This window comes from Fundulus heteroclitus, chromosome 7 (genome assembly GCF_011125445.2).
Source record: "Fundulus heteroclitus isolate FHET01 chromosome 7, MU-UCD_Fhet_4.1, whole genome shotgun sequence".
NCBI lineage: Eukaryota > Metazoa > Chordata > Actinopteri > Cyprinodontiformes > Fundulidae > Fundulus > Fundulus heteroclitus.
The window spans coordinates 35857028-35884848 of NC_046367.1; the positions used below are offsets into that span (position 1 = coordinate 35857028).

General features: G+C 36.4%; 1 protein-coding gene across 1 annotated transcript in view; it reads right to left on the reverse strand.

Moving 5' to 3' along the window:
• The window catches only part of lrp1bb (low density lipoprotein receptor-related protein 1Bb), a 394708-nt gene that overhangs the window by 211674 nt on the left and 155213 nt on the right, over positions 1-27821 (reverse strand). The window contains exons 4-7 of the mRNA XM_036139564.1: positions 20255-20374; positions 19523-19651; positions 12269-12526; positions 9936-10098 (exon numbers count right to left, since the gene is read on the reverse strand). Of these exons, the coding sequence (XP_035995457.1) occupies positions 9936-10098; positions 12269-12526; positions 19523-19651; positions 20255-20374 (670 nt within the window). The remainder of the gene's footprint in view (positions 1-9935; positions 10099-12268; positions 12527-19522; positions 19652-20254; positions 20375-27821) is intronic.

The following is a 27821-nucleotide window of genomic DNA, read 5'->3' on the forward strand; positions in this document are numbered from 1 at the left end:
AAAACAGGGTTAGGAACTCGGTCATCGGGGGTTAACTTGTGGCAGAGCCACTGCTTCTCCATATTGACTGGAGGCGGCTGGGTTTGTCTTGCCATCTGTTCAGGAAGACCCACAACTAGCTACTATCACCCAGAGACTCCACTCAGCCGTACGCTATTCCACTAGGCGTGGTACTTTGCGAATTTCTCGACTGCATTTGTTTCCCTACCTGGCAGGATCTTCTCGATTTTACTCAGAAGGTAGTACAGTAATTGCTCATGTAACAGCCCTACTCTACTCAACAGACTAATTACTGGAACCGCTTTGGTGGGGAAAACTCCACCGAAGATCCCTGCTTTCCTACAAGTCACCCATGCTCTAAAGCTAGCTCTGAACCTGAAACTTCACACGTACTTCCCAACTTGACTTTATAACATCCACCCCTTGTAGTCTAGGGACATAAAAGTAACACTGGGTTAATTTTAACTCTCTTTACCACCTCTGTCTTCACACAGGGCACACCAGGAAATCAAAAATGGATATCAGGCCTGACTTTTGAAGTATCTTCTGAGCTTTAAAGGTAAGTTATAGTTTTTTATATACCCTTGTTAAAACTTTCACAGTATTTTAGTGTTTAAATTATTGCCCCTTGAGTCTCTGAAAGCAACAATCTAACTTTTTGCTGCTTTGCTTCAATGACAGTGAAGCCAAAGCTCTCATCTGCCCGGGTAAAGATCCCCTGAGCTGTGACTATACTTTTCAAAATTGCTCAAGTCTGCACTTTCTGTAATTATTAAGAAATGAATGACTTAGCTCCCACAGTTTCCATGAATAACAAGGTACAGAGAACCACAGAAAGCTCACCTATTCTGCACAAGTCAAGTCTAAGGAAAGATGGCCTGCCCTCTGAACCTTAGACCTGGCTGCAGAGATAAGCTGTCTATGTCAGCAGGAACCCCAGGCCCCCAAACAGGTGAGCTTCTATTTGGCATATCAATGATTGCTTCCTGGAATTAAGAATTTTGCTGATTTTGTATTTATTTCACAGTTGGAACAAGATCCACATGAATCCTGGAAATGAGCCCCCATGATTCATAAACTGCATGGGAGCAGCAAAAAAGTTGCATGGGTCTCACCATGAAAAGAAGACTGAGGAAGACTGGCTAAACATAGAATAAATAATAGAGAAGGCTATTATTTTTCTTTGCATGATTTTCAAACATTAGAGACAGTTAATAGTTTAATTATTTCATTCAGATCACTGGTTTCCATACTGAACTTCAATAATAAAGATCAAAAGACATAGTATAATGCTTACTGCCATCTGTGAGCCTTTTAAACAAAATTGACACATCATTTTAATTGTAAATTACTTCAAATATTTTTATTACTGAGTAAATAAATAAATGTAAAATAATTATGTATAATCGTTCAAAGCTGGGATCATCTTTAAGGGTTCAGGTTGACTTCTTGTTGTTTTTGTTAAGCTTGTCAGAGTTTTGTGCAAATACAAATTATCTGTGAAAGCTCTTATGAAACAACAGCACTTCAGTGGGTCTCTGTCATATTTCCACAATATATTGATCTTTAATCACGAGCCATCATTTAATACATGAGTAATTTGAACAGGTCTCAGTTTTCTTCTGAAATATTTGTCAAATTTTTAAAGCTACCTTTCAAGCTCCAGGAAAGGGTTTTTTGGCCCCATGCAGTGAAAATCAGGTAAGAAATTGGGGAATTGTGATTTAATTTAGTTGGGCAAACAGCTCAACTTCCTCAGTGCAAATAAAGGCAGTGGGGTCACGTGAGAGAAGCATCCAAGATGGTGGGCATGCTGAAATGTCTTTTCCACTAGGCAGCACCAGTCCATAGGAATTCTACCCATATAATGTCTATGGTCATCAGCATAAAAATGTGTGCAAACATCAGTAATATTTCTACCAACATTGTTTACATAAGTTGAAAAGAGCTGCATCTAAAATTTAATCCTGAGGCATATCTTTTGTGATGTTTAAGTAATCCAATGACAGACGACTGTGTTGCACATTGTCTACAATTTGAGAGACAATAGAAAACCAACTTACAGCACTATCTGATAATGCAATATCAGACAGTTTATGACAAGGGATAACATAATCAGTGGAATCAAACACCTTAGACATGTCAACGAAAAGAGCAACACAGTAATGATTAGCATCCAAGGCTTCAATAATGTCATTTACAAGTTTTGTAGTTGCTGTAACTGGACGTTACTGTTTCCTGAAACCAGACTGATGACATGACAAGATATTAGCTGTGCACAAATATTCTTTAAGATGATTATTAACTATTTTTTCAAAATGTTTGCTAAAATACAAAGGTTTAAAATGGAATGAGAATCGTTTAGCAAACCAGGCCTACATATATGTCAGGATTGAGACCCTTCTGAGCTTCTGAAACTTCACCGACAGATACGTTTGAAAAAGAGATGGTGTTTCGGTTGAGGGGGTGATTCATGGAGCAAGTGAAACGTTGACCATCAGAGATAGCATCAAATAAGAATCTGGAGGCAATAAAATGTTTAAACAATTACGCATGTCATATTATAATTATTAAGGGGAGGAGTTGCATATTGATGAGCCACCTTAAGGCAAGGCAAGTTTATTTACATAGCAGTTTTCAGTAACAATACAATTCAAAGTGCTGTACATGAACAGAAAAAACATTGCAGAGGGAAATGTTACATAGGAAACAACAAACATTACATTAACAAAGGAATAAGCTAAGTAAATCCTCGTCTAGACTTCCCAACTGTCCAGGATGACCTGGAGAATTCAATGCAAAGCCTGCTAATGTTCTTCTTCTCTTAGATAACATGACTGAATATGTACAGCTGCAAGTAGATAACTACTGTGTTCTTTGTTGTGGCCATCGCTATTGCATCTATATTGTGTCTGAATCATGCTGGATATACTGGGAATGTTGGCAGTGCTTTGGTCTTCTGTTTTTACTCAGAGCCTTGCCACAAGATTTCCCTCAAATGTACATTTTGAATGTGCAGTTCAATGGCAATAAAGTCTGTCTAAGCAACACCCTTATGCCCTAGTGCTGTGGCGCATATTTGAGTTAAAACCAGAAGTGGTAATGGAAATTGTTGGGACCGGTTCCTGTCTTGGCCAGTACAATGGTTGGTTACTATGGAGACTGAACTGACTGAGCCCAGGGAGAAGACATTGCCGATCAAGGAGTTTCCGTGATTCATAAGGAAAGCCCCCTGCTCTTCTTAAGAGATGTAGCAGGGGGTGTTTCCCTTTCAAGAGCTGTTTGATCCCCAAGCTTCTAAAAGAATACTCTGCTTCATTGATAACCACTGAAGAAATGCATATTTTCTTTATTGCATTTAAAACATACTCGTTAAATAAATTACAAAACAATTGTTAGTATGTATGCCAACTTTTTTGTTTTTTACAATTATTTACCACATTTCCAGTTACAAAGATGACTCAGAGGTTTCAATCAATAATAAAATCTTGATTTTTACGACCCATCTATCAGACGCTTTGTGTGAAAGCTTTATCAAATCCATATTCTCATAGTAATAGAGCACCTTGTAAAAGTAGTCATAGCCTTCAAACTTTTTAAAATATTGTTACTTTGCCTCAATTTATTTTTATTGAGGCATTTTATGAGATGGACCAACATAAAGTAATCCTTATATAAGGAAAATTATACATACATTTGAACATATTTTAAACATAATAACCTGAAAACTGTCCTGTGCATGTTTATTCACCATCTTTTGCTCTCGTACGCCAAAATAAAGTCCAGTGCAACCAGTTGCCTTCAACAGATAGCAAATCAGTAGATACATCTTTTTATACAGTATAAATACCGATGTTAAGTGCCGGTCTTTAGAGGTAACCCCTTATCTGACAGTTAAATGTTGTGATTTGTTCCAGAATTTCATAGATGTCCAATACATGTCTGTAACACAGACCAGTGCTAAATCTAACATTGAACAAAGCGAAAGAAAGGAAATACTGAGGACGCAGGATAGAATATATTTCATAATGGCCAAGAAATGCAGTGACTGCACAACGAGGTGCTCTGTGAAGCTCGTGACGAGTGAGCTCCTGATCATTCTCAACTTTAAGCAGAACTGTTCAGAGTTTCACAATAGCGCTTTGACAGATAAGTATTACTCAATGCTGCAAGGACTAACAAGTACACTTGGAAAAAGAAGTAACTCAGTGAGAAATAGAGGGAAATTTGTTGACTCTTTAAATCTTGTGTCTGCTCCACAGGCAACAAGAAACACAACAGTTTGAGATAAACCCAAGAATGTCGAGAGAAGGAGTAATGTTTTGCATTTTTCTTCTGTTTTGAATAAGCAGGTAACCTTGTGTACAAGCGTTTTTGTTCATTGTGGATTTCCCTCTTTAGGTAAAAACCTACCTAGAGTTCAGAAAGACAGTCCTGACAGCAGCAACAGTTATGCATTTTAAAAGTTACTTTAAGTTCTCCATTTTTCTGTTGATTTCTCAAAAGTGCAACGTAACGTAAAATCAGATCAACTTTAGTACTAATACAAAGGTCATGTGGTAAATTATACAATATTTCATTAACTAGCTATATTATGCAATAACTAAATTGTGTACATAAGGCTGCACACAGTTTTTCGTTGTTTGTTAAATAGAGATGTATAACATTAAGGGTTTATTTAACCTAACATAAGAGTACTTTATATGCAGCGATGTTTCCCAATAAAGTGTTCATTGCTAATAAAGTATTTCAAGCTTTACGTATGACTAGTTGCTTTTTGATCACCCCTTAAAAAAAAAAAAAAAAAAAAAAACAGGCATAAAATAAAACATACCATTGCTGCAGGCACCCCACCCCATGAGAGTTGGGTGACTCGGGACGCAGTGGGCGTTCCTTCTTTTCATTTTTTAAAAGGTGGCAAGTCTAAGATTCAGCAGTGTTCTATTTTCAAGTGGTCCATAAAGAAACAAGAAAATCTGATTTGAAAATGTTACAAAGAGTCTAAGTTAATATTCTGAGACATTTGAGTCATTAAGAAAGTCTGGACATGTTGTTGCGACTGTTTGCAATGCTGCTGGATTTTATTCTGACTCTTGATGCCAAAGACTTCTCGCCGATTTTAAAGTTGGTTCTAGAAACTATTAAATCAGGGGGCTGGATAAAAATGCATCTCACACTTTTCAGATTTTTTGTATTTCTTGAATACATTTTGAAACAATGCATACAATATTCCCTTCGCCTCATAATTGTGTGCTATTTTGTTTTAGTCTATCACAGAAAACCTAATAAATATTGACATTTCTGACTTTTTATTAACAAAAATGTGAAAAGGTCCCAGGGCTAGAAACAATGTTGTATTACTTAAAAAGAATTTTGCAGTTTGGCAAACCAAGTCATTAATCAAACACTTTTCTCAATGACAAAAAGAAGAAAAGGTTGTCCATCAAAAGCCTTCCCTATATAGCAAAGTTAAAATGCCGTGTCCAGTGGTAGGAGAGGCAGGCAGACATCAGGAGAGTCAAGCAAGGATAAAAATTGGAGTGCCAAAGCAGGGCATATTCTATAAACACTGTTCTTCCTGCTGTGCTGCTATCTAACACCTCCCTCATTTCTTTTGTTTTCACTCCATTGCTCCAGGCTGACAGACCTCTCTCAGGCCCACTTCTTCAGAAACAGCTGTACCTATTTCTCACCAATTAGAGTCAGTAGGAGTGTGCAGACATTTTCTGTCCTATATAGTCAATCCAGCCATTAACCCAAAAGTAGAACAAGTTTCAACTGATGCTGAGTTACAGTAATAAAAGGAGGATTCACAATTTGAATGAATTAATTAATTCATTAATGAATTTATTTCAGACAGACAATTCCGCCAACTAAAACGTGATGGGTAAATAATAATTACAAAGAAAATCGCAATGAACACATGCCTATTTGTCGTTCTAATCACAAACGGCACCTTTGAACATGAGTAGAAAGTACTTATTAAAAGAAAAATGGCAAATTGTATACACCTGAAAGTATGTTAGGTAGGTCTAACATGTGACCTTAATTAGTAGAAAGTGTCTAAAAATGGGGTATGAAGAAGAATTTAAACACGTTCTCTAATTTCGTTGTGTATTTACCAGAAGCTTTAGTGTATACCAGGAGCTGAACTGCATTTAATGATAGCAGAGACGCAGCCAACCAAATCCAAACTGGTCATACCATTAGGAAACCAACAGCAAATTATTTTGATTAGACCCGCCGGCGTAATAGCAGGCCAAGTTGATGAATAAAGCAGGGTTTTTCAAAACGAAAAACCCACAAAGTGGTAATGCAGTTCTGCTTCATCTGCTTCAACTTTCAGATTAATTATGCAGGGTGTTAACATGCAAGATTTATATTGTTTGTCATGGCCTTAAGGGGATGGTCATAACAGAGTAAGAAAAGTAGTGTGGAGCAGCTGCGAGGTGCTCTCAAATTTAGCCAGGTTTGGATACAAATGTTTTCCAATGAGAAACGGCTTAAATTAAACACTCTTTGTCTTCAGATAGCCGACTGATCCTAAAAATCTCACAAAGACAAAAAAGAAAAAAAAGGTTTTGTTAAACTTTTGCTTTGACTTCAAGTGTGGTGCCAAATCTCTGTAATATAATGGGCTTGGTTTTGCTGGCTAAGCAGTTTAGAAATGCAAAAGTGACTGAGATGTTGATAATTGGTGCACAGTGTGATAAAGCTGGTGCATGCAGTTTACTTAAATGATTTGAAAATTTTTTCATTACTCTATCATACTTAAAAAGCTAAGAATCCCCCCGCCCCAAATGTGATCCTGAACAGAGTCCACCACATGCTGTTATAGTTTTCACAGGGGGGTATAATGTGTTTTCCTCGATCTTTAGAGACAAACATCCGGTGATAAAAGGTCCAGCAGGGGCGTTTTCTTCTGTGGCAACATCAGTGAATACAAATGAATGTCTGGGCAGGCTTTCTAAGGCATCATTAGCTGCCTGTCAAATTACATAGCTCAAATGGAAAAAGGCTGACCCATAAGAGAGGAAGTAAATCCCCACTATAGGGATCCTCTAAGTTATTTTATATGATTTTAAGTTTCTTATGCTAAATTCTACTTGTGAGAATCTCTGCATACGCACATCTGATCTTGTTTACTAAAAACAGTGGAATCATTGCTTTTGGACATCCCAAAAACAAGGGGAAGAGGAAGAGGGGAAAGAGCTATTGCGGTGGTAGGTCTTAAAACGTATCCTACTTTGGAACACAGATCGGATAGGCTCCTTCACTGGCTATTTTCAACCCAGTGTGATACATCAACAACTTGCTTATGTGCTCTTTTTTTACGCATATTTTTATGTCACTGGGTAGCACTTTGACTTGAAGCTTGCGTAGAAATTTTAAGGTGCTTTATAAATGAAGTGTTATGTTTTGTTATTTTGTAACAATTTTGCACATAAAAATGAAAAGAGTAATCAGAAAACTTCAAAACATTACTCTTCTTTGTATGTTGTCAATTTCAGCATACGTTCTGCTAAAGGCACCATTCAAGTATTAAATTATTCAAAAGATATAGAGCTATTTTAAAGTTTTAATTTTTTCTTTAATTCTTAGGTATTTTTTTGGCAAGTTTAAAATTTTACAACAGATCTTCATTGATACAATCCTTTAAATGTGTCCGACTGTCAGGTAACATTATATCAAGAATTTTAAACTTCTTGTCTCAGATCCAAGACAATGGCATCCACTTCTCTACACACCAAAATGATAAACATAAAAATGAGGTCAGGTTTGGCAAGAAATGTAAAACATATAATTACATGAATAGTATAGATTTCACACTGTTGAGTTTCTCCCACTATGGATGCATTTCTATATTTTTTTTTTTTTTTACCTCAAACTATGTCTGCAAAATGTGTCTTATTTTAGCCATTACAATCTTTTAAGACAAGGTTTCTTATAAGTTCTGATATTTATATATAAATATCAGAACTAGTAGTCTGCTTGTCAAGATTTTAAATATAGTCTGCTAGGTTTCCTTAATAAATAATATATATATATATATATATATATATATATATATATATATAAAACGTATACTTTTCTATATATCTAAAGAAGCAATAAGTACAATTTTAGATAGAAAGAAATAAAAAATAATGATGTGAAGAACTAAAGGTAATATTTCAGATGGACTATAGTATGACTTCACGCCACAGCTGTCTGCGTTATTCTCCAGTCTCTTGTTTAAATACCGGGGCCAGACCGTGCGTGTACATGCCCGCGTGTTCATGTACGTGCATGTGAACAGCTGCCCTAAAAGCACAGTTAAGGTGCAACATGGCGGAGAGCACCCCAGCAACTAACAGCATTATCAAGTTATGAGTTACTTACCTCTTCACTTAAAATGTTCCTCCAAAAGGTGAGGCTGTTTTGCCGTTTTTGTCCTTTACAAATATGCGCATAGAAGGCCATGCACGAGAAGGGAAAGAGGGGCCAGGTTGCCACTTGCAGCAAGGCTCTCACACGGCTTGTCATACACCTTGTTTTGGTCTACAGACCAAGCACCATCTAGTGGTGAAATATATCATTGCTCCTTTAACTATGTCATCTTACATTCTGCTAGCAAAGCTACTCAAACTTTAAATGGGTCACATGACTTTGGACCCTTGTGTGAAGAAAGACTTGGGAAAACTAAAATATCATGGGAAAGTTGAGGATCTATAGATTGTCATTCCAACCAAATAGATCTGCTTAGAGAACATATATGAGTTTCAGCTTAGTGTTAAACATGGGTCTTCTCTTTAACATTTGTATTCATAGATGGCCACTAACTTCACTCCCAGACAGATATGATTTTAAGATCATAACATTCAGCCATTTGATTACATTAAATCCATCTAATGCCCCACAGACAGTAAAGTGACATAAAGTGTCTTTAATGAGCAAAGCCATTGAAACAGCATCTTGTTTTTCAAAACCCACGGCACTTTGTTTAACTGTGTTTCTTTTTTCAACAAAGTTCCTCAGGGAACTATGGCGGTCATTAGGTTAGTTTAACTTTTTCAGTTAAAACAGAATGCAGGGTTTCCCGCAGCGCTATCTTGGCGAGGTGGCTGCCTCGCCAAACTCACGCTACCGCCTCACCAACATAAAAAAAACAAAAAAACAAACTCGATATGCTTGCATGTTTATTTGACGTTAACATGATTTGTTGTTGCTTTTGCGCGTGCATATACGTAGTGAATGGCTGGGAAAACTTGTCGTCTCCAACACCCCCCCACCCCCCAACTCACCGCCTCGCCTGAGCAATTTTCTGCTGGAAACACTGGAATGTAACCTAGACAGTGCTTCTGTGTTTTTGTGTGTCTGTGCCTTACTCTGAATCTTTAGTATTAATTTGTGTCTTGTAAAATGTTTTGATATGAAATTAGTTGTGAACTGGAAACATATGAATTAACTAAATTAAAGAGTTGTACTAACAAAAAATAATGCTCATAATCAATTTAAACTGAGGATCAATCTATTTTAAAGCTTTTTTGCAATAACTATATGTATTTTTGAATTGAGTTACACGTAGATACACTAACAATACCTTTTCACATTTAACTATGACATGAAGATTAGGTTTAAGGAAATTACCAAGTTTCATGAATAAGTAATTCATTAATTAAAAAGTCGTTTTCCACTATTGCCTATAAAAGTACCCTACTCATCTTCCATTTCAGCTTCTGATACAGTTTACAATTAAATCCTGTTGGAATTTCTGCTTCACTTCAGTTTTTAATTTAGCAAATTTGAGCTAATGACATTCACACTTCAACGTCCCAGGAAATGCAGTTTTTTAAGCCTTGTGTTAGGTTTGCTTTTATTAAAAAATGCATGATAGAGGGTTAACAGGTGGAGCTTTAGGAGAGGGTATGCTTCTTAGTTTGCAGTGCACTCACCCCATGAGAGGATCCAGGGCTATTCCTTTGGGATTCAGCAGGTCTAGTTGAAGTATCGTAACACATGTGTCCCCAGCATGGTTGCAGACAAATATCTTGTCAGAGGCATGGTCAACAAAATAGAAGTTTCCGGTTAGCCAGTCAATAGCCATTTGCTCCACATCTGTAATGGATAGATAATTGGAAGGTAAGTAACTTTGCAAAGAAGACAAATATTTATGAATGCAACAATCTTTTAAAAGTATGAAACCAAAAGAAGCAAATTTAGGAAGGCTAACATATAATTATTGAGTCATCATACTGCAAGTAGTCTTGGTTTCCCTAATAATTATACAGCTGTGTTCCAAATAAACAGCATTGTCTTTAAAAGGTGAGCAAAGCATCTATAGTTCTTCAAAGCAAAACATGAAGAAGAATTTATACCATTTAATGATAACAGGTGTTCCAACCCAGAATTATTGTAATTTATTTATTTTTTGTTATTTGTGTTTTGGCTCTGATCAATCTTTTGTGTCCTTCCAAGTCTGCTACTGGATCAAGGTCCAGGAATAGGGCTGCACAGAGCATAGCAATAAACTTGGCAGTCTGAAAGCAAATGCTGCTTAGTGGTATGTTTGTGATCGTTTTGTTAGGACACTCATTGACATTTGTTCACAGGCATAATGTCTTTATGTATTCAAACTGATCCAATTTATCTGATATGTGATAAATAGGCTCAACACCATCGTGTGAAAAGAATAATATTTCATGTTGCCTAAGCCGCCATGCTTCACAGTGTCCAAAGCATACCGTGGTTTGAATTCAGTCTTGTTTTCATCACTGCAAAAATGTTGCAACTATTTCTCTTTATGTCAGTCAATATGTTGTTGACTGATTTGAAACCTCTAGAACCTCTTCAGCCCATGTCATTTAAAGAAAAGTTACTTTGCACATTCGCCTTTCTAACTGCTTCACTTTACAAAGGCGTCTTCTGACTGTTACAGGCCTTACTGGTATCTGTAAACCTTTTTTAATTGCGCTGGGGGTGATGATTAGCTAGTCATTGTTATTTTTGGCTATTCTTTGAGCCTTTTGAATGGTAGCTTTGTGATTTCTTCTATGTCTTTCTGTTTTGGGTATTCAATTTTAAACCATCTGGGATCGTATTAGCGAAGAAGCCCATCATTTTTGGCAATTATTTATGTTTCCTTAACATGTTGAATAAATATTTCATTTAAACTACCTTGTAATTCTGATTTTTTTTTTAATTGATCAATTTTACTCAGATTTCTGAAGAGGAATGCAGTGTAGCCACATTTTTCAACAATTACTGCCTCCTTTCTTAAATAATGGTCACCTGTTTGAAATCAGTTTTTTTTTTTTTTTTTTACAGACAATGAAGAACTTTACTGATTTAATTCTACAATAATATTACGTTAACATTTCCCCCCTTTCAACTAAGGATCCAGTCACAAAAACAATCAGAATTGCACATATAGTGACTGTAGGGTGGGTTGGTTTGCTATTGTTCTTCTAGACGTAATAACCTTTTTGCCGTGTAGAGCTATACGTTTTAGCAAAAACACTGACTGATCTGGTTAGTGATGTAGAACTGCTTTTATTGTGAACACTGTATTTATTAAACGCCTGTTTTGAGCCGCAATGTTGTTGTTTAGAGTATTACAGGGCTATTTTTAATAAATTACAAGCACTCCCCTGAGAGACATCTTCTTTCACAGAAGTGACAGTTTTCCATGTTACGAATACTAGGTTTGATGTGTAAAGCTGGCACAGAACTGATTTGAATTTTACCATGGCTACAGATAGTTCTTCCAACCTGAAATTATCATATCACTTTAGTGTATTCTCAAACACGTTTGTTAGCTAAGAAAACCTGTATAACAAATGACTAAATAATAAGAAAGGGCAAATGATTAGCTGCATTGGTGATAATTAAATCTAATGCTAGTGATTTATGTTTCCAAAGATCTTTAATAGAAAAGGAATTCAGAAGCAGAAATGCTTTTGTCGCCTGCAGGCAGGAGTGACAGCTATAGGATGAAGGTGAATCCCAAAACTGCTTAGGCTAACCTGTCTTAAACTCCACAGATAATGAGGAGCTGGAGGCGCCTTGCAGGTAAGAGTGTGGAGAAGAGAGAGCGGGAGCAACATAATACTCAGCTGATGTATGAGAAAGCATTTTTTAATGCGTGCCACAGCTGAAAGAAAATGCAATTTTATCCTTTTTTTCATGTAAGGGAGAGAGAAGTGTGAGTTAATTCCATCACGAGAGTGGTAGCAAGCAAGGACTATGTAACAGTAAGAACTGTGAACGGAGAAAAAAAAAAGCATACGTTGTATACTCCGTTGTGTCTTTATTTCCTGTTCCCGTGTGAACCCGCGCAGATTCCTTGTTCCAGCGCAGCGGAGCTGCCCAGAGGACTCTGTAGACAGCGCCCAGCATACCCTTTCCTGGCTGTGCTGGAAATCCAATGCCAGCGTTCCATTTACACTTAGGGACCTCAGGGGCTGAAGACCCGTTCCATTTAGATGGGTGACGACAATACGATCAGAGCCACCAATAAGAAGCATTGGATGGCTGTCACCAGGATCTAAAATAGGAGGAGAAAAAAAAAAAACAAAGGAAGGAAAATTGTTTATTTATTTCAGGAGCACAATTTTCACCCAGGAACTCAGCATCAGCAGGCAAGCTGTTCTCTTACTCTCAAATCATCACACAAACGGCTGGTTGTTTTTCCACCATGCAGTGGACTTTGAGAGGCTTCAATAATTGCTCTTTGTCCTCATATCACCATCAGAGGACAGTCAAATGTTTCTGACAGCTTCACGGTTTATGTATTTTCTACATATAACCCTATGGAGGATACATCTTTTACAGATTGAACACTTTTTTAGGATATGTTAAAAATTCCTGACTTATCCAATGTTTTGAAACTTTTTTTTAATTTGTTTTTGCGATTTGGACTGCAAAAATTGGGGTTTGAGAACAATAGATGAGCTATATGAGACGAGATATCAAAATGTCAACTTTTATTTCCAGACATTTACATCCTAATCTAATACACAACTCAAAAAAAACGCTATCATGTGTAGTTTGACCTGAACATTTTTGTTCAAAAACAACATTGTTGGTACAGATTGACTCAAAATAGAATAAAGTGAGTAATACTTGCTTTCTAATAGCAAATCATTTGCTTGAAATAACTAAACCAATAACTCTTTCAGTTGTTGCTTTATTGCGAGACAAGTCCTCTAGTTTCATATACAGCAGGAACAATGCATGCTCTGAGGTTTAGGTTTAGGTATTGACTTAGCCATTGCAAAACCTCTAACTTCTTTGTGAATTGATGATTCCGTAGCATCTGCTGTTTTAATTCTTCTTGATCTACCTGCTGCCTTCCAATACAGTGGATTATGGCGGTTTTCTTTATTTTTATCTCCACTGGAGCAGTCTCTTGATATGAATGGAACAGCTCTTAAATGGTTTGAGTCTTAATTGTTTGACAGAAGATTTTTTTTCTAACTTGGACAGTGTTCTTTCAATGAGGTCCCACTTAAGTGCAGGGCCTTATGTGTAAGACTCCATTTTAGGTCCGATTTTATGTTCTCCTTACATGCTTCCACTGTGGTCCACACAATTATTAGGCAAATTATTATTTTTTGTTTGTATTTTATTGCTTATTTTATTATTTTTATTGTTGTTGCTTAATGATTTTTATTATGGTTGAATTTTGTATTTGTATTCACCTATACGCAGCACCTTGGGTAACCTATGGTTCTTTAAAGCACTTTATAAATATAGTTTTGATTGATTGCTCTGATTTGTTGTATTGGGTCATCATCTTACCTGCATTATGAAGTATCTACCAAACAGTTTAGTTGCATCCATCATTGAACTTTCACTCTACATTTTTTTTTCATTTACACTTTGTTGCTATTTTGTTGTGAAATCGTCAAAGAGGATTACTGAGCTAAAAAAAAGTCATGCAAGCCCAATCTATGATATCACAATTACTGAGCTTCAGTGATGAGCTTTAATATCAGGGGTCAAGTTCAATCTCCAATCTTTAACATTTCCGTCACTTTACTAAAGAGTAAAGGTTGAAAACTGGTCCAAAAAGCATTGTCTGATTTTTTTTAAGCTCATATCTTTATTGTTAGCCAAATTCCAGTCTGACCAACCTATTTTTGCTAATGAGGGTATGCATCTTCTGAAAGAGTCCTCTACAGACAGTATTTCATAATACTTTTATTTTTGCTGTCTAGTGGGGTTCTCTTATGTCACTAATAGTTATTGTAGGGTTTTGCTTTAAAGCTCTCACAATGTCTCTGTCGTCGACTGGCAATGGTATCTCTGGTATACCCGTTCAACGTCTTTCAGTTCGTGCTCCAGTAGTTTCTTTTTTTCTTCAGGACATTCTAAATTATTTAACTGGCCAATGTTTGTGCAATGGCTCTGATTGATTTTTCCATCTTTTCTCGGCTTTACAGCTGCTTGTTTCTCAACGATAGATAGTTCTCTGGTTTTAATCTAACTGGAAATGCACTTGGCACAGACAAAACCCAACAAATCAGTGCTACGTGTTCTTTGACTAATCACTGAAATAGAAAACACCTGGAAAACAATAAATAGAGAACTTTAGTACTAGTGATTTAGAACCTAAAGATGTGTAGTTGTTTTACAACTATCTTCTAAGTTATACTTAAGATTCAAATGCCAATGAAATGCTGTTCTCTTGTCTCGTGTTTATCTTTTAATATCCAGCCCACATGTTTGCAGTTTTGTTTAAATTCTTAAGCTACATAAATTAGGATTTTTTTTTTTTTTAAGGGTCAATGCTTCATAATCGATCAACGATAAGAATGATCGTACTGTGAGGAGATGGGTGACATTCAGATTCTACCATTGCAGGTCATAATAATCTGCATTAATAAAAACCTTTCTTTTGTCTTTATGCATGCCCAAGATCTTTTGCCTTGAATGCAGACATTAGGGGACTAGTCTCTGTTTTCAAACAGAACCTTGTGAAATATACACACTCCTATGAAAAAGAACTTGGCAGTGAATAATGCAACAACACAATTTTGATTTAACTCCCTAAAAGTATCATAGAATCATTTTGGGAACATAAATGCAAGTGTTAGGGTGTCTACTGGGCATGTAATTTTGTCATATTGTGATAAACAAATTCCTACGAGAACAACAGCTATTAGAACTAATGAATTTTTCAAGTAAAAAAATAAATGAATAAATATGCTGTAAATACAACTTCAAGTATTGTCTAAATGCAATACAAGATCTAGTGTGAAAAAATCAGGATATTTTTAATACTTCAAAAAGCATAATATTGAGAAAGTGAAAAATAATGTCTGACTATGCATGTTCTCAGAAATTAAAAAATAAAATAAAAACTAAGCACTTCATCTTACAATCAGCACTCTGCAGTTATTCCATTGAATGTAAAACTTAACTACAGTACAGTAGGAAGTCTGAAATTATAACATGAGTTTGCAAGGAAAAAGCTTTTCTTAAAGAAAAAAATGGCAGATCATATTGAGTTTGCAAAAATGCATCTAGATAAACCAGAAAAGTTCTTGAACAATTTGCACGAAGGAGTGGGCGAAGAAGAGATGTTTAACCATGATGTATCACGTTATATATCACAGACATTTAGCACTCACAGGGTAAGTCAATTGTCAAGTACAGGGGTGGACTGGTGAGGATTCTGACTTGATTTGCAGCGTGGTTGCTGTGCAGTCATTGAGCCAACCATGAACTCTTCTTTAGACCAAGATAATGTAGAGTTTAAGGCAGATTTATGGTCATCTGCCTGACCACAGGATCTTGATAACAACAGAATGGCTGAAATCCAGATTTCTACTATATTAAAAGGCTGTGGTGGGAAATTAGGAAAGCAGTGCATGAGTACATGTTTGCAAACTTCAATGATCTGTTGCTTCGTTGCAAAGAGGACAGACCCCAAATGTCCTCTTCAGCAAAGTGAGATGGATAAAAGTCATACAAAAACTGACTACTTAAAGTAATTGCTCCTAATGGTGGTTCTACAGGCTACTGAATAATGGTGCATACTTAGTTGTTTTTTTTTCTCCCATGACTGTACAGACAGTCATGGAACCTCTGCCGTTAATCAACAGCATAATGGTTCAAATCATAACCCTGTAAATAAAAAAAAAGGTATTGCGCACTTTATTACCACTTACTCTTGGCAGTGTTTATGGCTAGCTAGAAACAGCAAGTGCTGCCAATTACAGTTAAATCCAGTTGAACTGAAACATTTAAGGGTTTGTTCATGTATCTTACTTTCATATCTTAAAATAACTTATTTTGTTCTGGTCATAAGCAGTACTGTTTTATACAACATATTTCTAATTATAATTATACTTTATACAAACCAATAAACACATACTGAAATATAATTTTTTTTCAAATATAAACAAAGGCTGTCTGATGCGTTTTGACTGTTCATGATCGCTTCATCACACAGCGCCTAATTGCAACAATTTATTATCAGGCTATATGAACAATGCAGACTCAGTAGGTGAAGCCATTCACCCACTTTTTTCAGTTTTTACAGAAGAGAGCTGCTTGCTGATTCATCCAGCTCCTGTGGGTATAATTTACTTTCCCACACGGACTGTTGGATGTCCATCATTTGAAAGCCAGTGTGTGTTTTTTGTGCAAGAAATTACTGATGTTTGAATAAAAACGACAGGATATTTTTTTAACAAAAACTAAATAAATTGTGCTTTGTAAAGCTCAAAATATTTTCAGTCCTACACAGTAAAAGTTAAGATTTAATTATCCACTAATATAGCAGACAATTTTTTTATTTTTTTTTTATAAAAGCACAAAGTTGAACAAACTAAATTCTGAAACCAAAAGTAACAAGTAACACCTCAGGTGGAAAAGGGTGCACTTTTTTCCCAACCCCACTCCTCCTGCAACAGACCATGGTTGTAAAAAATTAAATAAATAAAAACAGAAATAAGCTGCTTTTATGGGTTTAATTGACCGTGCACATTCACTGACATCAGGTTCACCCTCTTAAAAGCGACCCTATTTATCCCAATCTCCCACACAAGTTCAAGTCAAGGGCTGCTCTCCTAATACACGCAATAAATCAGAATGTCGGTTCACATAACTGCTGGTGCATGACTCAGACACAGTTTTTCTAAGACACTGGCATGCTCAGACATTTTGAGCGAGGTCTGCTCAAATCCAGCATAGAGCAGGAACTGTTGTTTTATTCTGTCAAGACATAAACTAATGACGAACCACTTAAAATAAATTAACAGTTGTGATCTAGTGGCATTCCATACAACTTTATTCCCATGAATGTAGGCATTGTACAGCATCGTGTAAAAGTGATTATGGTACTCCTTGAACGTATTCACTCTTTGTCACATGTAAAAAACCCAAACTTTAACGTATTTATTGGGATTTTATATGTGGATCACAAGAGGACATTTTATATAAGGACCACATGTGGTGCCCTCAAGCCTGTTCAAAAATAGCAAACCCCCTTCAGTGAGCTGCATCTAAAATTTTATTTTATTTAGCTGCTCTTCCTTTTTAATCATACTTGTGTTTACATAGATTTAAAATGATAAATGTATTGAAAAAGCATGTTTATATAACAAAGTTAAGGTGAGCTCTTTTAGTTCAAAGGTCAGTACAGGTAGCCCTTCTTTTGACACAGTGCCAATGAAGTAGCTCTCAACTTCTAAAAGGTTGGTGACCCCTGGTCTAATCTGATGAGAGCACCTTCTTCCGCTTGTTTGGTGTGTCCACAACATGTTCTTTGGAAAACTCAAATGTTCCTACAGCTTTCTTTCAGCTACAGATTACTTCTTGCCACCCATCCTAAAGGGCAAATTGTTGTGGATTGAGAGACGATGACTGATCTGAGCTGTGGATTCCCTGCAGCTCCTCCAGCGTTGTTAAAGTTACCGTGGTGAGTTTGCGGTTGCCTTTTCAGGATGATGGATTGAACAGCTTGGCGTGTTGGTTTGCAAACTGACTTTGTCCATAACGTTCTTTAACGAACCTCAGAGGTATGAACGGATTATTCACACAGAGATTATTTATACACAGGTGCACACTATTAATTAGGTGGCTTCTGAAATCAACTGGCTGAAGTCCATTTTATTTATGGGTATCAGAGTAAAGGGAGCTATACTGGTAGGCCACATATTTCAGATTTGAAAAAAACAAAAACAAAGAAGAAACAACTTTGTTTTAGTTCACAATTTTCCAAATTGTAACATAAATGCTCTATCAAAAATAGATTGAAATTTGTGGCTGTAATGAAAATGAGGAGATTAGGGCATGATTAATTGTGACATCATACTGTGGCTATAAACACTAAATTGGGCATCAAAGGTCTTGCTTTGATTGGTTCAATGCATTTAGCACAGATCAACTGGGGATGGTAAAGGTAGGAAAGTATTGACAAGTGTATCTGCAATCTGTTTTTTCAAGTTATCTTACTGAAAGTAAATTGGCTGAGAGTGCAGTCGGCCTGATGTTTTTAAGGATCCTTCTGGGCCTTCACAACAGGCTTGTCAATAAATATATTTAGTGTCTATTGAAAAAAAAAATGTTTCAAACCTGAAAGTGAATAAAATTTTGATTTGCAACAACTTTAATCTGGATGAAAACCAACAGAGTTGTGTAAGAAAAAAAACAAAACACCTTCACTTTAGTCTGAATCTAATGGGTGGATAAAGATTAAACCGCTAAAAGAAAAAAATGTGTGTTTTAACTTCGGTTCTTCGTTCAGCATACAATTGTGGTCTTCATACCCTGCTGCCTCTCATCTTTTGGCCTCTCACAGCTCTAATACAGATCTGTATTCATGAGCCTTTGCAGCTAATGATAACCCCATAGTTGCACGCCTACCACTATCATTCTCTGTTAAATTGACACTAAAGCATGTGAGCATTGGATTCAGTTAAGTGTATGGATAATCGTATTCAGTTTATTCCTCACGGGACACAAGTCACAGTGATTAAAAGCTAAAACAGTGATGTTATGCCCAACAAGGTGGTCCGGGTATCTCAAAACTATAGGTACTATCTGTCTATCTTAAAAATGGGGGGGGGGGGGGGGGCAGAAAAATGCTCAATGTTAATATAAAACTGCACAACCAAATTAGTTAGACTTATCAACATGCGTGTGACAGATCACCTGAACACAGGCTCTTTCTTAAGCACCTAATTTCAACAATTAGCAGATTGCCTTTACCTTCTGGGACACATTCACTATAGATCCGACAACAGCTATTAACATAAATCAGTTATTGTCTCCGAACAAATACTGCACACGGCACCCTCTGTAAAATCTCATGGTCATTAATTTTATCATTATCCTGGCCTCACCAGATCTACTCGTTCCCGTGCGGGTGATGGATGTGGTCAGTGCTAAACCACATTCATCTTGCCCCGCCGTTTCTCGCAAAGATCGAAGCCTTGATAAGCTGGAATTCCGGCCTGTTTATTAATAGAAGTGAAACATATGTGCTATGCAGATTACATTGTTTCATGCATGCAAGTGCGCCGCTCACCTTGTTTGGCTCTGCAAGATATCCTGTCAGGCTGCAGGATGTATCCCTCTGTGCAGCTGCATCTGTATGACCCGTAGGTGTTCGTGCAGGTTTGGCTGCACGCACCATACATGGCACATTCATCATGATCTTATGGAAAAAAGGGAAGAGAGTCATTTGTAACAAATTAGGTGTTCTCAAACATGACCCAAATACATAAAGCAAAGCAAATGCTGCCTCTGTCTGGTACTTCAGGTATAATTACTTTTGTTACCAATAAGCCATTTTTGTGGTTGCAATAGCCAATGAACCACACATTCTCCAACTTCATCAAATCCAGGCAGTCCAGCAAGTTTGATACACTTCCTCTACCAGCATAATCAGGCAATTATAATTCATATCTTCAACATGAGTATGTGCAAAGTCCTCTTTTTCTGCTGGAAACATGGCCTTTGGTATGTGTGAAGGGCATTTAAGCAGAAAGAAGAAGCACACAGGAAAAAAAAACTATGTTGTATAAACAATATGTGCATAACGATGGATGCATTCTGATGTGGGAACGCTGCATGCACGAGGCCCTCCCTGCAGAGAGTTGGTTCTCACATACCCTGCAGCTCCTGCTTATTCATCTGAAAGGAGTCTGGATGAGGCCAAATGGAAAGATTGTTGTTGTTGGTGGTGCTGGTGGGGGGGTGGGAGCTGAGGGCTCCACGGTATGAAGGCCCCTCTCGGCTATACTATTCAGAAACTTACCTCTGCAGCTCGTCCCATCCTCGCCGACTTCAAAGCCGTCAGCGCAGAAACAGAAGGTGCCGTTTCTCGTCATCACACAGCCATAGCGGCACCGGAGCTCATGGCAAGCTGACAAAAGCTCTGTTATTGGAGACAAAAAGAGAAATGCTTGGATATTAGTATAGAAAGCAAAATTACTTCTCTGCTTTACAATATTTTGCTTTATTCTTTTCGTGTTTCTTTCCGTCATTTAGTCAAAAAAAAGCAAAGCCTATCGTCACAAATTCGGTTTCTATGCCATGATTAACAGCGCATCTCAATTAAGTAGAATCTTATTAAAAAGTTAATTTCGATCAATTATTGAAAGTGAATCAGAAAATTAGAAAATGATATAAAATTAAAGAAATTAGATTTTTAATTGAGAAAATGTATAGCCATGTTTTGGTCAGCACAACCACGAGAAGCCTGCTCACTTGATAGTTGTCCTACAGACAGTAACTAACGCCTTCCAGAAGGAGGGTAAGCCATAAAAGATAAAGCTCCTTGTGGCTTGCAGAGTGCTGTATCCAAGGATATTATTGGAAAGTTAAGTGGAAGGAAAAGGTTTGGTAGAACTAGGGCTACAAGCAACTGCAACAACCTCAGCCTCAGCAAGGAGTGGGTAGCATAGCAAAACCCATTTAAACATTTAGGAGGGATTCAGGAGTTAGCTGCAGCTGGAGTCAGAGCTTCAAGACCCACCAAACACAGACACATCCAGGTCATGGACTCCAACTACCACAAAGGTCACATTCTTTGACCCAGAGACTACTAGACACTTTAGCTCAGTTTTGCCAAGCCTTGTTTTTAAATTTAAATCATTTTTTGGTTTTACTGGTGTTGGTCAACTCTGTTTTGTAACAGCTAAAATCAGCGCATTTATCTACCTGGACGTTGTACAGCTGTTTATATTTCCATCTGATGCTAAGCTTTAAAATAAGCTTTGGAGCTGCTGCAGCAAACTGGCCTAACCTTAAATCTACAGTAAAGATATGGAGGTTTGTCCATAGGGACATCAGAGACACCAGCTTTAACATTGCAGGGGACCTGAAGGCTGCTTTCAGCAGCTGAAGTCGGTTTGTGTAATATTCTAATGTTCCTAGAAATTAAATTTTGGGATCCCAATATTTGCAAGTCATAATTGTAATTAACAAAAGTAAACATTTGAAACATAATACTCTGTGTGTAAAAAATCTATTCCATCTATGAGTTTCACTTAGTGATTAAGTTACTGAAATTGATAAATCTTTCAGTAAAACTATGATTGATGGAGATTCTTCTGAAACTGTAAAAAAATTAAAACAACAAATAATTTTCATGCAAATGCCAAGTATGGGATCAATACAGTTAGGAAAGAAAAAAAATGGAAGAAATGTCATCCTATTTAATGTTCAACAGTACTGTCAGAGGGAGAGAAAAAAAAGTTTCAATAATCCCAAAGTGTAGGCTTTATAACTTCTATTAATATGTCAATCAGCTGTCTGAGTCATCTGAGGACCACAATTAAAACTTTCTTACCAACACTGCATTGTCAAATCCTCATCTGACAGACTGAATGACAGTGTAAGTCTTTAGGAATTGGCAACATTTTCATTCCGTGTGTATTTTCAGAACACTGTAATTGGGGGACATTGCTCTGCAAACACAAGAACATCTAATTCTGGAATGATGAATATTTAACAGAACAAATCAATAAATGAAACAAAGGAGCAAATTAGTCTCAAAACAAAGATTTGACAACACAAAAGCGGCTGAACTTTCATTAATGTCATCCTACAGCTCAGCAGAGACAGCTACATATCAATTTTTTCTGTGGTCTTTCCATTTGCTCTATCTAAAGAAATTATTGAAATATCACATCAGCAGACCAAAGTATTTCTTGACAGGGTGTAGTTAAATTCAAAGTAGTACAAGGCAAAGGCTATTACAGGCTTAGTCGTTATTACATTGTGACTGTGATTTTTTTGTCATATTTTATTCTTAGCAGTTGAATTGTGTGCTGCTTGGGGATTTTTTTTTTAAACACTAAGTCATTAATTGTCACAGTTTTCATTATAAGCTACCATACTTCTTGACTAAATACTACATGAAGATGGATGGTGTGCTGTTTGGAGTATTAAATCTCAGAAAGCACTTACAGAGACCAATTTGTTGACTTACAATAATAAAAACAGTTTAATAGTCTCCAGTGAAATGCTGACCTGTCAACAGTGCAACATTCCTTACATCCTATGGCTGCTGGGTAGGGTCAAACCTTTTTAAATGCTTTAATGCAAGGTTAATTTGAAAGTAAATATAAGACTACTGTAAACATCACCATCCACAGTTATCGGCAACCTCTTGTAAAGATGTGCAAAAAAGCATTAAAAATAATTAGCTGTTATAGAGACTATCAATTCCTTTTAGTGAGCTTGAGAGATTTTTCTACCTGCTCTCTGCCTCCGTACTCAGTGTGCAGGCTGGTCAGAGGTACATATTTAGGTCATCATTCAGACTTGTCACCATTCAACTAAAGGCTATGCCGATAAATTTAGCTTAAAATATTAGGTACAAGACACAATATTTGGTTCAACTATTGAATGAAAAGGGTGAGAGTGGAAGCAAGTTTGAGAGAAAACTAAAAAATCCCTTTTTTTTCTTTTCACCAACAGAATAACGTTGTTTTTAAACTACAAACTCTGTTTGAAAGATGCTGGCCATAATATAAGTGAATAATATTCATATCCATCCGGACTATGAGTAGCCCAGATGCCTTTTATAACCTACAGCCATTTATGAACCTATGTTTTGAAGAATTCATGGCAGCACAGGAGAAGGCCTTGAGCACCAGAGCAATAAAGACCCAGATCTACCACACCAGGCAAGATCCCAGGTGAAGGCTATGCAAAGAGGCCCCAGAAACCATACAGCATCTCACAGCAGGAAGTAAGATACTAGCAGGAAAGGAATACATGGAACGCCACAACCAAGTGGCTGGTATAGTGTACATTTAATTCTGGACATTCAAGGACTGCACTGCTCTCAAAAGCTGTCAAGTTACCCCATATTCCCGCAGCCCCTCCCACAAAATACCTCGGGGAACACGGTCATAGGCCTTCTCCAGATCCACATATAAAGCAGAGAAGCATACTTCCATAATCCCTACAGCAAATTTGCCAGGGTAAAGATCTGGTCCACTGTTTTACGGCTCAGGTGAAAGCCGCATTGCTCTTCGTGGATCTGATCTTCAACAATCAGTTCGAGCCTCCTGTCCAACACCCAAGACTAAACACTCGAGGCCAACCGAAAGTCTCTCTCCATACTCAATTCAAATTCATTCCCATGCCCAGGTTTTAGATTCCACAAACACGAAAAAAGATAGATTTGCTGAAATTATTATTATTACTATTTTTTGGTATCTTTATATTTAAAACTCCTGCTTGATGTATATCATAAAGGTATTAAGACCGTTTGTGGAGGGCCAAAAAGGCTAAGGTTCCTGGTTGGAGAGCTCTGGACTATTCCAAATCATAGTTGGTGTATTTGCCATATCTAAGGTGTACTTATTGCATAATAATCATTGGGGGAAAAAATATACAGAAAAAAAAGTTTAACAAATCTTATACAGTAATTTAACAAAAAAACCAAACACTTTAAATTTTAAATCAAAGTTCTGTACAAACTCAGGGAACCTGAAAAAGGCCATTAGTTTTGTGCGGATAAGAAGCTAAGAATGAGGTGCCAACTTAACAGGTACACATCATGCTTTTTAATTTCTTCCTTTTCACATTGAAATCATTCAGGTGTGGTCTATATAAAGTGGAACTACAATGCTTTGGTCTGAATTCCACGTTATTGTAGCTCACAAACCCCTCTCCTGCCCCAGTTCTGAGTGGTTAGTCATAGTTATTTTGAAAAGGCTTAAATTTGCTTAGAACCTGTCTTTTTCAGGTTGAAAAATGCTAAATTCTGCTACCCAAATGGCTCATGGTTCATGTTTCTTCAATTTTTTTGTAAGAACAGTAAGTAACTCAAGAACTACGTGCTGTCTTTGTTCAGAAAAGGAGTCCAATTTGCAGATACAACAGCATGTAAACCGTGAAGAGCTGATACCCTTTTATACACCTATAATAAACACCTACACTTCACTAGAGAAAGTTACACACTTACAGCATCTGAATAGGACATGCAAAACTTTTATTTGGAAAAACTTAGTGTGATGTTTTAATGAACTTAGAACTCAAGACAGGAGATCTGGTTCCCCTCATTGTTCCATTTGTTTTAAATCTTATGTATCACTCTGAATGGAAATTTATGAAAGTTCAGATTGGTAGCAACTTTTTTGTAGCCAATCCTGGCATCTGAAGATGAACACATATCTACATGTTTTCCTGTCATTTCCAAAGGGGGATAAGGGTCATTTTATTCTCTAGGGAAACACAGAGGATCAGTAATGAAAAAATTCTCAGACATTTATTTCCTTCAAAAAACAAAACAAAAAACTAAAGTACAAATTTAAAGAAAAACTTCAGTTACATTTCTTTTATTGTTACCATTTCTGGCACTAGCGATATCATGGACAAACACTTTTTATCCCAACTCAATAAATGTACACAAATTTAAGGTTTGCTTTTATACCGTTATTGAGGGTAAGATTATACTACTGCAATAACAAAGTCTTACTACACATCTTAAACGCTTGTGCAAATAAATAAGGAGGTAAGTATGTATTGTGAAACAATATCAGTCTCAGAGTGCATAGCTTTAACAAGTGCTTTGAAGGAATAGCAAGGCAGAAAGCTCTGTGTGCTTTGTCCGCAGCGCTGTCAGAGAGGTTTTGATGGACAGAGAGTTGAATTTAAAATGACAGAGCTTCCATTTCTCGTACAAACATTTCTTCTGAGTGATTGAGAGCAAGACAACACAAAACTTCTGAAATGTAAATGTCCAGTAACCTTTCAACTGCAATGGCTGGAAAGGCTGCTCTGACATTTATGTCTTAATACTTGTCCTCTGCCTTTGTGGTGAAATCAAGAATCAAGAATATTTTTTTGTCATTGTGTGTTACCAAGGTGAAATATTTAGGTCACACACAATAAACAACAAGCAATAAATAAACAATGGGAACAGGTAATAACACAGGAAACAATGTGTACAGTTTTTATAAAGATGTCTTTAGTTAAAAATACCTGAATCTTGATGTACTTAAAAGAGAATGTTGGGACAAATATTTCTAAACTGTATGCTGCTGGTAATATGCACATACAAGAAATCTTGCATTAATAATGCCACGGCTGCTCTTGTGTTTAATTTGCAAGACTACAGCAATCCTGTGAAGATGTTTTTACATTCTGCATATACTTATTTTGAAATGGCAAGTACATTTTCAACAATGATCTTTCTTAGTTGTATTTGCATTGTGTAATTATCAGTCTTAATTAGGTAAATAAACCAAATCCATTTTCTAAAAAGAAATTGTTTTATCATTTAAAAATAAACACAATTCCTGATCAAACTAAACCTGATATTTGAAATATTTTGTCATTGCAAACAAGTATACACCCCCCCCCCCCCATTTGTATATATTAAAGTCCCACAATTTCAAATGAATTAACTGTTTATTCACATGAATAATGGAAGATTTTGAGTCATTGCTCTGCATGTTGCCAGTTGAACATAGGTAAAAATAGAACCCTGTTTACTGCTATGGTACTCCTGCTGTGCTATCACTAACGTACAAACAAACCTTCAACAGTTTTCAAAAGGTCGTCAGATTTATTAGTTGTTAAGTGCCAGTTCATGTTTTAAATACTAATGTTTATGGTTATGCAGTCTGGGCCTTTGTTTTTCTCTGAAAGAGAAAAATACACCCAGCTCCAAATTGCACTAAAAATAGTAGTTTCTGACAATGCTGGCAGAGATATTTTTTTTTAATTCTGTTTCATTCAACCAGGATAGAAAGACACATTTTAATTTTGAGATATAGTCATTTTGACCCCTGCTGTGCTAATTGATCCTTGATTTATTATTCTAAATTGATCAACTTGGAATAATAAATAAAGCCATCGTTTATTTTGAGAAGAAAGCTTCCAGACTTCACACAGAAAGGCTTGAGATTTAAAATATGAAATAGGTTAAACACTAAGTAAGTGAAGCACCTCAGGTAGTTTCTTTGATTAAATTAACAATTCAAGCCACATGAAAAATTATAATAATGAAACAGCAAGTGTGAATGAAACTGAATAAAGGCTACATTTAAAATTAACCATTTAATTTACTTTTTAGCATGTAATCTAAGGTCATTATTATACAGTACAAATATAAGCAGAATTCAGTTTCAACATTACTGCCATATTCTTTTTGTAAATAGCGTGGACAGCTCTAGTATTTATGACAGAAACAGAATCAATGTGTTTGTTAACATAAAAAGTTCAAATTGAATGTCTCTCAATGTGTGCTAAATATCTGCAATAGTGTGACAGAAAACGTATTTTAACTGCTGCATGTCATAATTTTGCTGTGCTCGTGTTCTTGCACAGTTAAAAAGTGGACAATGAAATAGAATTATCCTTTATTTTCCCCGGTGGGGAAATCCAGGTGTGCTGACAGCATTGTGAAACGCAAATGGAAGCATGCAGATACATGGAAGGGAACAAAATATAAAAACAAACAAAAGAAATAATAAGAGACTAAAAATTGCATACTCACAAATTAAGCAGGTATGCAAATTAGTACAATTGTTTTATAAAATGTGCAAACATATAAACTTATGCATAAAAAGCTCAGCTATTTTTGCTTTTTCAACCTTGGAAACAGACACTTTGCAAGCAGTGATGCCTATAAAGTCTAACAGCTGCTGGGAGTGAAATACAATGATTGTAATGTTTAGTTTTCTATCTATAAAGCTGTAAAAACTGCTACTTCTTCTTCCTGTATTGCGTTTTGATGGTCTTAAGTTACTTCTGCGGAAAGGCTAGTCTCTGAATTATGTGCATGCTGCTGCAGTGTTACGCAGGCCGACAATTTTAGCTATCAGCTTTCAATATCACAGTTATACATGAAAAACATTACAGCGTAGCAAAGGGAAAGCTAGACTAACATTGTGTTTTATAGTGTTTGATTTTCTTGGAAGGGATTTAAAGCTTATCTGTATTATATAATTGTTTATTAAAATTAGAATATTTTGTATGTCATCAAACATGTGCCTAATGGAGAATCTGTGGAGGGAGCTAAATATTTTGCTGATGGCAAAGAGGCCTTCCAACCTCCGAAACTTTGGATCACCAAAGATAAGCCAATTAAATACCAATGGAAACATGCAATGCACGCAATAGCAGGAAAGATATTTACATTAATGACTAAGAATGGTATAAATCATTTTCAACATGCACTTTTTTTTTTTTACAACATCTAAAAAATAGAAAAAAGGAAAATTGTTTTCCCTAAAATCCATTCTTGGTTTAAAAAAACAACACATGTTAAGTCTAAATCTGAAAGGGAAATGAAGAATTTGGATTAATTATAGGGTAGTATTTTGAGATCATTGAGCCAATTTCCTTTGAATCTGAAT